Source organism: Oryx dammah, unplaced genomic scaffold (assembly GCF_014754425.2).
Source record: "Oryx dammah isolate SB20612 unplaced genomic scaffold, SCBI_Odam_1.1 HiC_scaffold_25, whole genome shotgun sequence".
NCBI classification, from domain to species: Eukaryota; Metazoa; Chordata; class Mammalia; order Artiodactyla; family Bovidae; genus Oryx; species Oryx dammah.
Window position 1 is genome coordinate 66,804,295 of NW_024070209.1, and position 17,607 is coordinate 66,821,901.

The 17,607-nt window shown below is 43.8% G+C and overlaps 1 protein-coding gene across 1 annotated transcript in view; it reads left to right on the top strand.

Annotated features, from left to right (window-relative positions):
• The window catches only part of ANTXR1 (ANTXR cell adhesion molecule 1), a 263,047-nt gene extending 245,791 nt beyond the window's left edge, over positions 1–17,256 (top strand). The window contains exon 18 of the mRNA XM_040224080.1: positions 13,384–17,256. Within this exon, the coding sequence (XP_040080014.1) occupies positions 13,384–13,644 (261 nt within the window). The 3' untranslated portion in view covers positions 13,645–17,256. The remainder of the gene's footprint in view (positions 1–13,383) is intronic.
• Positions 17,257–17,607: the final 351 nt, after the last annotated feature.

Here is a 17,607-nt window from a genome sequence, read left to right on the forward strand (position 1 = left end):
GGTAACTAGACCTCTGGTAGTGATTGCTCTGTAGTGTACACAGATGTTGAACTATAATGCTGTCCTCCTCAAACTTGTATAATAAAATAAGTAAATAAAACATAGTGGTTTAAAACAATAAGTTGCTATTTCTCTCACAGTTCTGTGGGCTGACCTGACTCACCTGGGATCTGGTCTCTCATGAGGTTGCAGTCAGATGGTGGCTAGAGCTAGAGTCATCAGGATGGACTGGGCTAGATGTCCAGGAAGGCTTCTGCACTCACCTGGCTGTGCCCAGTGCTCCCCACATGGCCTTTCACTGCAGTAGTCTGGACCTCTTACCCCGGGTCTCAGGGCACCAAAAACAGGAAGCAGAAACTTCCAGGCCACTTGATATCAGTCTCAAAGCTAGTACATCATCTCCATTATGTTTCATTATTCAAAACTATCACAGGACTTCGCTGGCGATACAGTGGATAGGAACCTGCCTGCCGACGCAGGGGACACAGGTATGATCCCTGGTCCGGGAAGATTCCACATGCCGCATGGAGCAACTAAGCCCATGCAACACAAATACTGAGCCCACGCTCTGCAACTGCTGAAGCCCTTGCATCTCGAGCCCGTGCTTTGCAACAAGAGAACCGGCTGCAATGAGAAGATCACACACGGCAACGAAGAGTAGCCTCCACTCACTGCAGCCAGAGAAAGCCCGTGAGCAGCAACAAAGACCCAGCGCAGCCAGACATAAACAAACTAAATAAATAAACTGTCACAAACCAGATTCACGGGCGTGGAATAATGGACTCTTCCTCACCAGGGGCAGAAGCCTGTACCAGAGGAAGGAAGGCATTGATGGCAGCCATTCCTGCAGACAAGCTACCCAAGCAGGGAGAACAAGAAGAATTCTTTGGAACAGAACTCTCTGCCTGGACTGCTCTGAGAGAGGCCCCTCCCCTGCTGCTCTTGGGTGGCCCAATGACTAAAGCAGCAAAGCAAAATTTGAGCAAATACAATTGTTTAAAATTGAAGTATAGAAGAATTAATAAACGCATACCACTCTTAGACTTCAACAGATCAAGCTGATGAAAAAATAAACAAACAACAGATAGAGAGGTTTTAATCTAATAAAAATAGGTTTTTGGATATTTCTTTAACAGTGTACCCATCAACCAGAAAATTCACAGTATTTTTTAAATTTGTGAAAAATTACTATAACTTAGGCAACAAAGAAAACTGGGAAGAGGAGAAAAAATATAATTTTACAGGCCATATTTTTCCCACCACACCACCACCAAAAATACAAATAAACAAACCACTCCTGGAAATTAGGAATAAGAATTTAACTCTTTTTTAAAGCCCTTAGAAGTTTTAAAACACTCTCATAAATTACTGTTGAGTCTAAGGAGAAATGAAAATGACAATTACTGGGATTCTAGAAAATAAAGACAATTAGAACACCACAATTAAAACCTATGGGAACTGGAAAAAATCATAGCCTTAATTTTTTTCATTATTAGAAAAAATGAAAACAATGAGCTAAGCATTGAGTTAAAAATTAGAAAAGAATATGAAACAAATCTACAAAAAACAGTAACAAGAAATCTGTGAGTCTAAGAACAAATTAATGAAAACCAAGCAAAATGAGTAGAACTGAGAAATATATCTTAAAAAATTTTCTTTGCAAATACCAATATCATTGACAAATCTTTGAAATTCAGAAAAGTCAGGATATATAAGTATGTAGACTATGGATAATGAGAAAAGGGGTAGTATCACAAAGAAAGATTTGCTTAATTGTAAGAATTTCCTATGTACAAAGCATAGATCTATGCAAGGGATTAAAAAATCTTGATAAAATGAATGATTTTCTAAGAAAGGATAAATTATAGAAATAGACTCAAGAAAAACTATAAAACCTGAATAGGTCAATATCTGTGGCAAAAACTTTTAAAACCATCAAAAAGCTGCACTTAAGAAAAATAACATGTCCAGAAGGATTTTGAGAGCATTTTCTCATTCTTTAGTGAACTAATAATTCTTAGGCTATTTCACAAATACAGAATATACAAAAAAGATGAAAATCTTCCCAATTCCTTTAGTGAAAATTATTACCTTGATGATGAAAAGAACAAAAGTGGCCAATCTCACAGGGAAAATTGGTGCAATAATCCCAAATCAAAAATTAACAATTTTCAGAAGTTTAGTTTAGAAATATGAGGATAGTTAGAAATTAAATAGACTCATAATGTCCCATAAAGAATTTAATAATTGCATTTGGTACTTCATGTGACAGATTATGCAGCCATTGAAAATGGCAGGAAAGAAATGACCATAGCATTTTATTTAAAAAACTTTGATACATGATGATACCATTTTTTGTAAACATGTGCTCACTCTGTGTGTGTGTGTGTGTGTGTGTGTGTGTGTGATCTGAAAGAATGAGCACAACTCTGAGTGTGAGCAATGAAATTCTTCCTTCCTCTTTTCCCTCCTTCCTTTGTGCATTTTCCAAACTTTCCACAAATAAATTGTAGAACTTGGTAATCAGAAAAAAGGGGGAGATTTTGCTCTTAAATGTCTTATCTCAGTCGTCGCTCTTAACAAACCCCGTGTTTACACGTGTCCCACTAAAGATGTGCCATTTTTATATATTTCTACCCTTTCATTTTTCTAGTTTGCTCTTGTTACCAAATATTTCCTTCGTGCTTTCATCTTACCCTCAGTTTTGGCATCCAAAGAAGTTATTATGGAGAGCAGGCCAGTATCTGTGTCAGCAAAATGCATCAAATAACTAAAGGAATTGACCTTGGATCCTTTTCTACGAACAGCACATAAAAGGCAGGCTATTATATGAGATTTATAGACAGGGTAAGGGTGCAGTGGAGAAAAGGGAGCAGAGAAGAATTCTGGCATCACCACTCACAAAACACCCTTCTCTTCACCCTCAGCTCTGACTTTGGGAAAGAGGAAGAAGGCAAGACAGGTGTCTCTGCAACTTTGTCCCTGTCCTTGACTTGGGCCTATGAATGGACACTGTTAAATGAGAAGCCAGAGTGTGGTATCTTCATTTCCAGTGATGGACCAAAGCTGAAGTGTAGGGTTCAAAAAAAGAAAAGCACATGAAATTGGCAGAAAGAAATACCAAGGGAGCAGGACCAATTGGTGCTGAGGAGCTTGGATATTTTCCTGTAGAAGGTGGGGAGGTACTGAAGAATTTAAGCAGGAAGACAACACTGGCTGTGTGTCTATGTTATATGTATATGATTATATATATATATATTTATATTTACATATAGAAATATATGAATGCTTATATATACAGGCATGTGCTGTGCTTAGTCACTCAGTTGCATCCGACCCTTTGAAACCCCATGGACTGTAGCCTGACAGGCTCCTCTGTCCACGGGGATTCTCCAGGCAAGAATACTGAAGTGGGTTGCCATGCTTTCCTCCAGCGGATCTTCCCAACCCAGGGAATGAACCCAGGTCTCCCACATGCAGGCAGATTCTTCACTGTCTGAACCACCAGGGAAGCCCATATACAGGCGTACATACATCTTATTGCATGCATGCTCAGTCGCTCAGTTGCATCCGATTCTTTGTGATCCCATGGACTATAGCCTGCCAGGCTCCTCTGTCCATGGGGTTTTCCAGGCAAGAATACTGGAGTGGGTTGCCATCTCCTCCTCCAAGGAATCTTCCCAACCCAGGGACTGAACCTGTATCTCCTGTCTCTCCTGCATTGTGGGCGAATTCTTTAGTGCTGAGCCGCTAGGGAAGCCCACACGCATCTTATAGATAGCTCTAGTTATCCATGTTTGTGCATACATGTGTATGTCTGTGTGCATTTGCTGTTCAGTCACTAAGTCATATCTGACTCTTTGTGACCCAGTGGACTGCAGCCCACCCGGCATCCCTGTCCTTCACCATACCCAGAGCCTGCTCAGGCTCACCTCCATGGAAACCAAAATGTCACTGGAAAAGAGAAAAGCAGAAAGCAGGAAGACAGGTTTACTGAGTGGATCAAAGGAGGAATGAATGGATGGAGAGATCTTTGAGAGAGAGAATCAGGGGCTTCTTTGGTGGTCCAGTGGTTAAGAATCTGCCTTGCAACGCAGGGGACGCGGGTTCAATCTCTGGTTGAGAAACTAAGATCCCATGTGCCATGGGGCTACTGAGCCCACGTGCCTCAACTAGAGAATCCACACATCACAACAAAAGATCCTGCATGCTGTAACGAAGATCCTGTGTACTGCAGCTAAGACCTGATGCAGCCAAACATAAAATAAATAGAGTATTCATCATTTGTAAGAGAATCAGAACTCCGCTTCTCCCTGACTGTGGCAGTAGACGGCCATCCTCCAGTTTCCACTTATATTTCCTAACTGAGATCAACCCTAACTGAATGACTGCCTGCAAATTTAGTCACAATTCCAAACTCCCAGAAGACAGAATCTGATCCATCTACCTCAAATCAGGTGTCCACTCCCATGTCCAGTCAACTACGACCAAGGACAGTGCCGCAGAACACAAATGTTGTGCTTAATCACTCAGTCATGTGCAACTGTAGTTGGACCGTAGCCCGCCAAGCTCCTCTGCCCATGGGGATTCTCCAGGCAAGAATACTGGAGTGCCTTGCCATGCCCTCCTCCAGGGGATAGCCCCAACCCAGCGATCAAACTCAGGTCTCCCACATTGCAGGTGGATTCTTTGCCCTCCTCCAGGGGATATTCCCAACCCAGGGATCAAACTGAGTTTCCCACATGGCAGGTGGATTCTTTACCGTCTAAGCCACCAGGGAAGCCCATGGGTGCTGAGATCCATTTATTTGCGGGATTGTTTGATTGCTGTCTACCTCCACTTCTGGACTATATTCTTCGAGGGCCAGGACTGTGTTTGGTTGCTCAGCACTGTCTGGAGCACCTTATAAGGTGTCCAGGACATGGTTAGCACTCAAAAACCATTTGTGGGAAAGAAATGCACAAATGACTCATGAAGAGATTCAGGCCGAAGAAAAGGCATGATGCAGTCTTCAAATCCCATCCTCCATCTGTTCATTGTTCATGTGTCCCATTTATCACCAGAGCATCTACTTCAGCAGAATTACATCAGTTGCTTCAACACGCCAGTGAGCTTTTTGTGGTCTAGCCTGAGAACCAACCCCCATTTACAAGAGTGATGTAAGTTAGGAACGATGCTCCTAATTCTAAACAACTGACATAAAACAAACTTTGGAAACCCGATCCACTTGTAACTTGAGAAATACCTCCAAACAGGACAATCAGTGAAGGAACTAGACCAGAGAGTAAAGGTATTTGTCAGACGAAACTTGGCAGACATGTTCTCCATTTTTCGTCTGATTATTTTCATATTCTTCCTGTGAAATCCAATTTCCTTAAGTGACCTCTGTTCATAGGAAACTATTTGGTTTAATCAGTGGAAGCCATGGCGTATTTTTTAACCATCTCTGAAGGCCAGCTCCATCTCCATTGAGGGTGCCTGATACCCAAACAGATGTTTTACAGCACTCAGCACACATGAGTTTACCACCGGCAAGTCTTCTGCACACAATCAGACTTCAGCTCTTCTCACACATCTCCCGCAAACCCAAATTCAGAACCCGCAGGCAAGCTTGGATCCTTTACCATGGTAACAAAAAAGAACAGAGCATAGAGAATCCGATTCTGAATTTTCCGTCTATTAATGTTCTATAAATCTGATGACCAAATATTCAATACAAAGAGTTAGCCAAACTAAATAGTCTATAAAAAGATGTGCAAACTGTATGCCCCTGAAGACTTCAGATTAAAGTATCCAAGTTAAAGAGTTCCAAGGCAGTTTGAATTTTGATAGAATTTTAAAACATTAGAGCTGAAGGGTCTTTGGACATCATCTAGCAAGCACAACAGTTTTGTTTCAGAGATGATGAGGCTGAGACCCAAGAGAGAAAGGGACTCAGGGTTTCATATGCTAGAGGCAGAACTGGGGGTAGAGCTCTGCTTCCCAGGCCAGACCCGCAGAGCAGACAGACCACAGTCCCACACCCCCAGCTTCCTGCCTATTCTTCCTGGACCATCTGTCTGCAGTTCAAAGCTGGGAAGAAGCCAGAACCTGGTCAATAAGATCTTTCATCCTGCCTATGCCATGATCATTTCACAGTGTGTCCTCTCCAATTTAGATAGAAAGTTTTATTGAAGACCAACTTCCCTTGATAAATCAATAAAAAGTAACCTAAAAAGGTATGTTTAAAAGTAACATGTCAACATTTCAAGTGTGGAAATCAAAGGAAATACGTAGAATCCTTACCACTCCTATGGTCAAAGGAAACCATCGCAGGTTAACTGAGGAGATGTAAACACAGAGCTGTGACATCATGGACCTCTGGTCCTCTGAGAAACTAAACTTGCAGGGGAAATCCGAGCTTCCTAAGAAGGCTTGCTCCACCTCAGAGACACTTGGAGCTATGAGCAGTATTCGCTGAGTGCCAGCCTAAACTTGAACCTCATGCTGCTATGAAGATCTCAAAAGGAGAAGAAGCAGATGGAGCCTCAAAAATATTCACCTACACATTGGGGAACAGCATTTATATTGAGAAGAAAACCAAGTTGCACAGTACAGACTTCATTAAATAAATATTTGTGGAGAGCTTAGGATGTGCTCAGCTAAACATCCTGCAATAAAAGAGCGAGAATTTAATTGAAAGGTGTAAGCAAGACCCAGATCACAAAAGGCTGTGTATCCTATTGGAAGGAGGTGTTTGGAATTTACTTTAAAGAGGACTCAGTTCAGTTCAGTTCAGTCACTCAGTCGTGTCCAATCTTTGCGACCCCATGGACTACAGCACGCCAGGCCTCCCTGTCCATCACCACCTCCCGGAGTTTACTCAAACTCATGTCAATCAAATTGGTGATGCCATCCAACCATCTCATCCTCTGTCCTCCCCTTCTTCTCCCACCTTCAGTCCCAGCATCAGGGTCTTTTCAAATGAGTCAGTTCTTCACATCGGGTGGCCAAAGTATTGGAGTTTCAGCTTCAGCATCAGAGGGAACCATTGCATGATGGTGACCTGGGGAGTGAATTGACCAGACTTAGGTTCTGCAAAGATCTCTTGACAGCTGATGGACTGTGGCCAAGTACTACATTATATGATACTATCTACAAGTGCTTCAACAGCATTATTGGCACTTTTAGTCTATATTCAGGATAATACAGTAAAAGGTGGGTGAATGAGAGCCTAGGGCAAGCAGAGCTAGGTTTTAATCCCATTCCTACAGTTTACCAGCTGTATGGTCTTGGGCACGTTATTTAAACAGTTCTACTGCCTCAGTTGACTTCCTTTCTATACACTGATGATAATACTTAGCTGATGAGGTTTGATAATAAATAAAATGGATGATGTGCCTGGACGTTTTTAAGAATCCTCCCAACACCATTAAATGCAACCAAATCAAAGTGGAATTTTTCAGTTTGGAGGGAACGCCACCTAGCATCCTGCTGTGCCTCCACTTAGCAGGAAATATTGTTGCATTTTCTTCTTAAAATTTAATCAGGACATTTTATTGCTAACGTAAAAATAACTGGCATTTTTACTTTGTACATGAGCAATGAGGTAAACTGAGGTCAAACCCAAATATTGGCTCTGAATCAAACCACCCAAAAGCAATAGTGCAAAGAATTAAACTGGTTACAGAGACCAGTGGAGGAACTAAGTGCTTCTACCGTCCTAGCAACCTTTTAACCAAACACTGGTGCAGATTTGCTGGCATATGTGACACTGAAAACATCTGGCCTTTCTATTACCCTCTCACAAGCAAAGTCTGATGTCGTGTAAACTGATCTTTAGGCCAATTATATGGTCTAAGTGTTACAGTGTTTGTGTTGGCTCCTCTGGCTCCAGGTTTTAAGAATTTAATTTGTAGCCACACCCCTCCCTGAAGTCCTAACTGCGTCTTAGTGTAACTGACTCCAGGGATCTGTTTGTGCATTGTCTGCCTCTTCTTTGGGGGACGATAAGTATGTGTGACAGCACTGCCAGCAGAGTGTGTCCTGTAAGAATAAGTCATAGGAGGCACAGCAATGGGAGGACAGAGGAGGGCGGGGAAGCGAGCGGGCTCTGGGAGCTGCTCTGGTCACGTGTCCATTGCTGCATTTTTTTTCACCTCCGTGTATCAGTTTTTTTCTAGAAGCCAGGTGAGGAATGTAGAGGTTCTACCCCACAGTTCTCCTAGAGGGCACTAAATTAGGAGTCAGAAAACCTGCTACTACCTCCAACTGGCCTTTCTACCCTAGACAAGGTCATTATCATGTCTGAGCACAACAGACATTACTGTCTGTTTCCCCACCTAGACTCAACTTCACTTACCAAACAAGTGCCAAGCCCATCACCAATGCTGATTAAGTTAATCCTCATCTTGACAGTGAGCGGCAGGTGGTGTGTTATCCCCACCTCAGTCTTACAGGGGCGTCACTCAGGGGGGGCAGGACAGAGGCTGTGCCCACCCCCTACCCGGCTCTGAGCTGCTGCTCTCCTCTCCAGTGTGCTAGGTCTGTACCCATGCTCTGCAGCAGGTGACCCCAGGGCACTCCTGGGGTGTTGCTGACTATAGGAAGGGGCGCTCTCTGCCTCTCCCCCACCCCACCCCACCCCTGTCCCTCAGCTGCAATGGCCAAAGGCTGTGATGGTGGCTGGGGAGGGGCTGACCAAGGAAGATCTCTCTTTTCACTCTCATCGCCAACCGCCCCCCCCGCCCCAACCCCTACCTGCTTTTACTCCATCTTTAGCTGACAGATGTGAGAGAGTTTTGCTCAGTGGATCCTTTCAAATCCTTCAGAAGACACTGAGGAATCCAAATCTGGATTATGAATGGAAGTATTGATAGAAGAAGCCTGGGAGCTCCTAATTTTGTCTCTGGTAAAAGTACTAGCTACAATTGCGTGAAATAATTAAACGGACCTCTGGGTTCATTCACCTCGTCTCTTGCCCACCCTGACCATCACTGATCCTGGAGGGAGGGAGAGAATAGTGGGACAGCCAGCCCTAAAGGAGATCTGAAGGTACGTGGGGACTCGACCACAGGCATCAGCATCTCTTTCCCCAGGAAGGGAACTTCCCTTCAGCTTTAAAGGAAATGGGCTTCTCTAGTCTCCTGGTCTGGTCGGGCATATCTGGGAACATAGGACAGAACATGGAGTACAGTAAATCCCAGCGCTGAGTTACCCATTAAAGGAACTTATCACAGATGGTCATAAAATTAGGACTTTCCCATCTTGCAAGAAAGAGCTCTATCCAGGATCATAAGTAAACTATAACTGAGGCTTAGGTTTATAAAGCTGTAAAAGAGGGCTGCTTGAGCAAACAGGAATTCACAGTACTGGGTCACAAAATTAACTCATGAAAGTCCGACCATGAACTTGGAGTTGCCGGCAATGCAATGGTAGCTGATTTCTGCAGTTAGTGGACCCCAATCAGAACCTAATGAGGTCAAGCCTGGTTTAATTTCATAAAACGCAAGCTCATAGGAATTGGGGTGCTGGCACCTAAATATGGCCTTATAATTCCTAAACCAACAGTGGAGCAGCAGATGACAAATCAAGGCCAGTGCCTTCCAGAAGTTTCTCATCTAGTCAGGAAGCCAAGGCATTTACAAATAAAGCAATTATAGGATGCAGGCTTCGGAGTGTGGTGTAGACCGTAACTAGAGAATTCAGGGAGGAAAGCAAGGAATGAGTAGAAGCCGGACTTTTCAGGGAAAGATGCGTGGAGGACAAAGGACCTGACTCCAGATTGAAAGATGCAGGAGGGGTGCGTGTGTGCGACAGCTGTGCTCTGGGCCCGCCCCCGTCGGCTCCCACAAACCTGCATCATGCCCCTGCCATGACTCTCCCCGGGCCGAGTCTCCCTTCACACACTTGTATTTCCCTCTTGTCCTTTGGGTAATTGGTCCTTAAGGTCTACAGTCACACCCTCTTCATTCCTCACTCCCCCAGGCTCTTCCTCGAAAGGCCTGGAAAAGGAAACCCTGGCCTCTCAGGACACATCACATCCAGGATGGACAGCACGGGATGGTGTCTGTCCTAAAGAAGGAAGCCAGGAAAAATCCACACTTCCTCCTCAGAGGAAGCCCCAGAGTCAACCCTGTTGTGGGTTATAATCAGGTTAAAATGAGCAGGACGAGGAGAAAAGCACAGCCTCAGAGGGGGTACCCCGCCTCAGCCCCCTGGGAAGGATTCTGTCAGCATCCAGGACACACAGTGGGGAGAAGATGCCCCCATGGGCATGGGAAGTTTGGGAGAAGGCCAGGGCCCACAGGGGTGGCCAGCACCCTGCCCAGACGGGCAGGGGAGGGTCGAATGGGAAAGGTGATGGGGGGGGGGGGCGCGGCAGTCCACATACCAGAAGGAGAACATCATGAGGGGGAGAGGCCCTGTGCTCCCATCCCTTGCAGAGCCCAGTGTTGAGTGGAAGGCTCCCAAGCACCTATTAAGAATAGAACTGAAATCCATTGTTTTGGGGTGAAATGCCATGTAAACATCAATTAGGTCTAACTGGTCCATTGGATAAGGAAGTTGTGGTACATATACACAATGAAATATTACTCAGCTATAAAAAGGAACACATTTGAGTCAGGTCTAATGCAGTGGATGAAAATGGAGCCAATTATACAGAGTGAAGTGAGTCAGAAAGATAAATACAAATACTGTATAAACACATTTATATGGAATTTAAAACGACGGGAACATGACGATCCTGTATGTAAGACAGTAAAAGAGACGCAGATGTAAAGAGCAGACTTTAGGATTCTGTGTGAGAAGGAGATGGTGGGATGATACAAGAGAATAGCATTGAAACATGCATATTCAGTTCAGTTCAGTTCAGTCGCTCAGTCGTGTTCGACTCTTTGCGACCCCACAGCACGCCAGGCCTCCCTGTCCATCACCAACTCCCGGAGTTCACTCAGACTCACGTCCATCGAGTCAGCGATGCCATCCAGCCATCTCATCCTCTGTCGTCCCCTTCTTCTCCTGCCCCCAATCCCTCCCAGCATCAAAGTCTTTTCCAATGAGTCAACTCTTCGCATGAGGAGGCCAAAGTACTGGAGTTTTTCAGCTTTAGCATCATTCCTTCCAAAGAAATCCCAGGGCTGATCTCCTTCAGAATGGACTGGTTGGATCTCCTTGCAGTCCAAGGGACTCTCAAGAGTCTTCTCCAACACCACAGTTCAAAAGCATCAATTCTTCAGCACTCAGCCTTCTTCACAGTCCAACTCTCACATCCATACATGACCACAGGAAAAACCATAGCCTTGACTAGACGGACCTTAGTCGGCAAAGTAATGTCTCTGCTTTTGAATATGCTATCTAGGTTGGTCATAACTTTTCTTCCAAGGAGTAAGCGTCTTTTAATTTCATGGCTGCAATCACCACCTGCAGTGATTTTGGAGCCCAAAAAAATAAAGTCTGACACTGTTTCCACTGTTTCCCCATCTATTTCCCATGGAATGATGGGACTGGATGCCATGATCTTCGTTTTCTGAATGTTGAGCTTTAAGCCAACTTTTTCACACTCCTCTTTCACTTTCATCAAGAGGCTTTTTAGTTCCTCTTCACTCTTTGCCATAAGGGTGGTGGTCATCTGCATATCTGAGGTTATTGATATTTCTCCCGGCTATCTTGATATTGCCATATGTTAAACAGATGACCAGTGCAAGTTCGATGCATGAAGCAGGGCGCCGAAAGTCAGTGCTCTGGGACAACCCTGAGGGATGGGGTGGGGAGGGAGGTGGGAAGGGGGTTCAGGATGGGGGGACACGTGTACACATGGCTGATTCATGTTGATATATGGCAAAAACCATCACAATATTGTAATTATCCTCCAATTAAAAAAAATTTTTTTTTGAGGAATAGAGCTGGTGGGTATATGCTTCCAAAGAGCAGAGGGGAAGTGCCCCAGGGGAGAGAGGGCTGCTTTGAGGAGGCAGTTGTAGATGTTCTAGGTGTCTACTCTGTATTATCCAGCCGGGTCCCTGGGAAGGGTGGAGAAAAGGCAGAATTCAAGATGCCTGTGTTGCAATAAAAGCTCCCCACATTGTATTTCTTAAGAATCTAAGGGCACCCAAGCAGGTGCCACAGCACCTGAAAGAAGAAGGCTTCCCCAGCCAAAGCAAAAGCAGGATAAACTGTGTCAGAGCACTAGGGAGGCAGGGGCTGGAGCAGTCAGCTACATCTACTGGTAACAACAAACCCACCTCTTCCTAGGTGTGGTTTAAACTTTCTGAGCCTCAGTACCCTCATCTTTAAAACAGAACAACTGATAATAATAACTGCCTGGCAATGCTGTTGAGGAGATTAAATTCAATGACTTCTGTACTTGCCCTGACCCTGTGCATCCAGTCCCCTTCTCTTCCACACCCTTGATAGAATCTGGGGCAAAAATGAAGTTGAACAAATAATTTTGCAGTGCAGTGTTGGCCTCAACAATTTAGGGTCTGTGTCCCTTACCAGCTCAAAGAAGTTATGGAATGAGAGCGCTGCCCCTTTCCCTTGGCAACTTAATTCTCTTAAAAGCCCCCAAGATGATAGCTTATCGTGAACAATGTCAGATTCATGATCTCCAAAGAAGATTTAGCTTCAGGACCAGGGACCAGGCTTGAATATTCAGAGCTTTTCTGTGGCAGAAGTTTTATTACAGTGACAAAGAACAGAGAAAGCTTCTGATACAGACATCAGAAGAGGGACAGAGAGTGCCCCACGGGCTAGTCTTATCAAGGCCTTAGATACTTTTACCAGACCCACTCCCATAACATACATCTTAAGATAACAAGATTAATCAGAAGGTTCTTGTTAAAAAGGAGAAACATGTCTTTCAGCAACATACATTGTTGTTATATAATCCTTCAATTCAGTCAGTTCAGTTGTGTCCGACTCTTTGCAACCCAATCACAGCATGCCAGGCCTCCCTGTCCATCACCAACTCCCAGAGTTCACTCAAACTCATGTCCATCGAGTCGGTGATGCCGTCCAGCCATCTCCTCCTCTGTCGTCCCCTTCTCCTCCTTAGTACAGGGCTTAAGGAAAAACATACCCTTGAGCAAGATGAGTTTTGTGTAATTGTTAGCGCTTGGCTTAAAGAAAATAACATCTTATGTGACTGAGGGCCCTGGACTCTTTATCAATCTACCTGAGAATTAACTCTCTCTATAGTAAGCCCAGAAGAAGGAAGTGGGGAGCTTATTTATTATCAGGTTCTATTTCAATGCTCTGCCGAGAGCACTGACAGAAACACTGGCAGACAGCCTCTGCTTTCTGCAGGTTTCTTTCTGCCTGCTCCCTGCACTTCCCACCCGCTCTGTTGTAAAACCCCACCAAGCATCAGCTCATGTTTCTTTTTCTCTGATTCTCTTTCAGGGACGCTGTATCAACTTCACCAGAGTCAAGAACAATCCGCCTGCCAAGTACCCCCTCAACAACGCCTACCACACCACCTCGCCGCCTCCTGCCCCCATCTACACCCCACCACCCCCTGCTCCCCATTGCCCTCCCCCACCTCCCAGTGCCCCCACCCCTCCAATTCCATCCCCACCTTCCATTCTCCCCCCTCCTCCGCAGGCTCCCCCTCCCAACAGGGCACCACCCCCCTCCCGACCTCCTCCTAGACCTTCTGTCTAGAACCCACAGTTCATGCTCTGGGTTCTCTCAGAAACTTTGGGGAGGAGGCTCCTCTGTGGTGTTAGAACAAGTCTTTTCAGTTACAGGGGGCTTCCACTTTGGAAAAGAGTGGTGATAACGCCCACTGACATTCACACACTATAAAAATTTGTTTGTAACACCAATACACCAACAATTGTGATCAGCGGAAAGAAATTGAAATTTTGAATTGCCTGAAAACCAGTGATGAGGCAACTACAGTCACAATTATAGCCACCAGCCAGCCATCATCTCTAGAAGGTTCCAGAGACAGTGAAACTGCTGAGATGCTCTAAGTGGGATTGGGTCTCCTGGAGACCAATATGAAAATCATTTCTCTGAGGGTGAAATGCAGCGTCACATAAGAAGTCATATTGCTGGGTTGCTAAGTGCTGCCTTCCCTCTTCCACACCACCTCTATCTCTTGACCCTAGACCTACGAACCAAGGAATCCTCTCCGTGCCAGCCAGGAAGGTCAGAACCCTTCACCTACAACTTTGGGGAAAGATTAGGGTCCCCACTGTGACAAGAAACTCAACATCAGACAGGTATCCAAAAGCATGTTCTGGGACTTGCAGAGGAATAAAGAGATATGGTTTATTTTCCTTCCAAATTCTCCCAGTTTCCAAGTGAGGAAGAGGGTGGTTGTTCACAGATGGAAAAGGTATGTTGCCATGTTGCTGTGTAAGTGAAATCAGGTGTGTGCATCGACAGGCAAGTACTGATGGGAGCATCGGACAGTTTCTAAAGCTCACAGGCCATCAGTAGCTAGAGGTGGCTGGCTTTGGCCCAACATGGCCCCTAAATCAACAGACAATAGCATTGTCGAAGAGCAACTTGTTAATGATTTATGTTAAAAGAAAAATCAAGATTTGGCTTCAATGTAGATCACTTATGATATGAAGAAGTGATTGATACTATTTTCCAGAGACAAATATGAGTTGATCTTCCCAAAATGGCATCACTAGCACCTACCACACAATTTCACTAATTTTGTTTTTCTTTCTTCATGAAGTTGTACACCAGAGACTTCTAGGTAGAGCTGAGAGACAGTAGTCCCGACATACTAAGGAATATATCCCCCCCAAAAAAGCTGGTGCAAATATATTTCTCCTTGGCTTTTCAGCACACTGACAAATACTATCAGCTGCCTGAAATTCCCACCATGCCTGGGAACCACTCCACTCCTCCAAGTCCTTCTGAATCTGTTGTCACCAGGAAGCTATATAATCATTTTCTAAACATTAGACTTCATCACCCAAGGATGAAAACAGAAGCCATAGTTCAAGGCCTGCTGCACCAGCCTGTTCAAAATTACCTTCCCCTCCAACTTTCCACAGGTCTTAAAAGTCCTAAAAAGCTTAAATCTTTTCAAGAATAAGGCAGAATATAAAGTAAATGCAAACTTGGTGCTTTGGGCTGTGGTCTCCAAAGATCTCGCAAGAACCCCCCCAAGCCAGTCTCATCCTTTCACCTTACTTAGAACAGAGACATAGGACCCAGCATGCACTGCAAACACACCAACGCTTGTAGCCAGGGCAGACATTGCTAATCAATCACAGCACATCTTCCAAAGAGCCCAGGATTCCCTCACAGTCTTCAAACCGTAAGTCTGAAGAGCCACCACTCATCAGTTAAAATTGAGAGATAAATGATCCTTAATTGCCATCTCAACTTTAGAAAGCAAAAGCAAACAAGGGGGATGGGGAAACCTTTGGACGTAAAAGGTACAGTCAGGGGAAAATAGATCTAGGCAGAGTGCCTTAGTGGGGGGCTACAGGCACTAAACGCGTTGCCGACACCAAACTATACTTCCCCAGGCATACCTTGGGCCCTCCCTTCTTCCAGCCTGCCACTTCCAGAGATGCCCACGGCTTCCTCATAGAGCTAAAATCAGAGATGTTTTCCAGGGCTCCTTCCCCCCCCCCCCCCCCCATCCTGGCCCAAATTATCTATTTTGAAAACATTAGGCTTCTTCTTTAGTACAGTCCTCCATGAAGCAGGTGTCAGAATGTCGCAGCAACCTGCAGTGACATTGCTGGACTCCAGAGACCCATTCCATAGGCAAAAGGGTTTCCCAGGCTCACAGCCTAGAGGCGTTGAGCCCCTGGCCACTGTTTTGACTGCTGGCGGTACAAAACAGTCCACCCCACACCACTGCCGCCTGGCTCACTGCAGCCATCAAAAAGTTAAAGCCAAGATGTTAACATTGTGCATCAAGACGGCAGGCATAAGGTGAGAATGCAACATTCAAGATCTCAACCATACATCAATCAGAAGCCCCTGTGCAGTTTCCAAGATGTTGTTTTGATAAACTTTTTGATGAAATGGGGAACTGCAAATACATGATGGCTTTGAAGAGGATTAGCAGGGTTTGTCCTTAAAACGGATTTTCATGTAAACGCTAGTCATTTAGAATGACAGTGGAGGAGAAACTTATATACTGTATGAATAGGTAACATTTGAATAGTAGGCTATTACAGGCAGGAAAATTCTTTAACTGGTTTATAAGTCTATCCGTACTTGGGTCATTCCTTGTAAAAGGTAGCAGACATATGATTGTGATCAGGAAACTGCACAAAATTATTTTTTTCTACCCTCAGATTATTGTCCTCCCGAAGTTTTTTGTTTTTGTTTTTAATAAAAACCAACTTTTGTTGTATATATTCATATTCCATGTGTTAGATGGAAGCATTTCCTATCCAGTGTGAATAAAAGGAACAGTTGTAGTAAATTATTATAAGGCCAATGAAATTTCATGGCAGGTTATTCTACCAAGCTGTGCTTGTTGGTTTTTCCCATGACTGTATTGCTTTTATAAATGTACAAATAGTTACTGAAATGACGAGACCCTTATTTGCACAGCATTAAAAAGAACCTTGAGTGGTTACCTCTGTTAACGATCAGCTCACAGTGTCTGGCCTGTAGCTTGGCACATACTCCAGTGAGACACAAGGTCTCTTTTACCAGAGTCGAGAACAGAGCTGGTGGACATATTAATTAATAGTCTTGGATATCTGGCTGTGGATAACTTCACTGTATATATATCTAAAATGGGCAGAGACTATCTGGAAGTCTCATACACACTAAAATGCAAACACCAGGTCAGAAGAGGGAAATTAATCCAAGAATTAGAAAAAAAAAAAAAAAAGAAATACTGCACCACAGTTTCAGCCCAGTGCCAACTCAAAAAGAAATTAATGCTGTGTAAAAGTGGGTTGAATTAGTTTGCAAACTATAATAAAGATATATGCAGTAAAAAGCCTGTTAATGCACATCAGATGGGAATGGGATGTTCTAGTCAGTTGCATTTTCTAGTTATCCGAACTCTACTATATTATTGTACTTGGATAACCAATTTAAAAGAATTAGAATATGATGTTTTAAATACACTTAACATTAAACTTTTCTTCTAATTCTTTCTTCTATCTGTGATAATTCAGAAGACATTATGGATCTTCAGTGCCTCTGAGTCATTGTTATAAAGATCAGTTATTGCTGTACCTGCTATAGAAGACTGGGCTAAATGTGTATGATGACAGACCTTGGAAGTTGCTTTTTTTTTTTAATAATAATAAATTCCTAAAATCAACTCTTTTACTGGTTGTCTCTTTGCTATGAAAAAGAAGTACAGATTGCTCAAGTGCTTAACACTGATCATAAAAATGGCTATCATTCTGCAGATTAAATTATATTTCTCAAATTATTTTGTGCCTTCTACTATCTTGATTACTCTTTCTTCTTTAGCTGTCCAATATTCAACTTATATTTTTTGTAGGTAAAATGGTGTTTCTTACTAGTTCCCAAATCTGTTTCTTTATAAGTCCTCATTAAGCCTTGAGTTCATCTTAACTGGAATAAAACCATCTGAAAACAAAATCATTCCACAATTTCTTTCCAAGATTTCATTAGTATTCAACTTTAATAGCATTTTGGGCACATGGA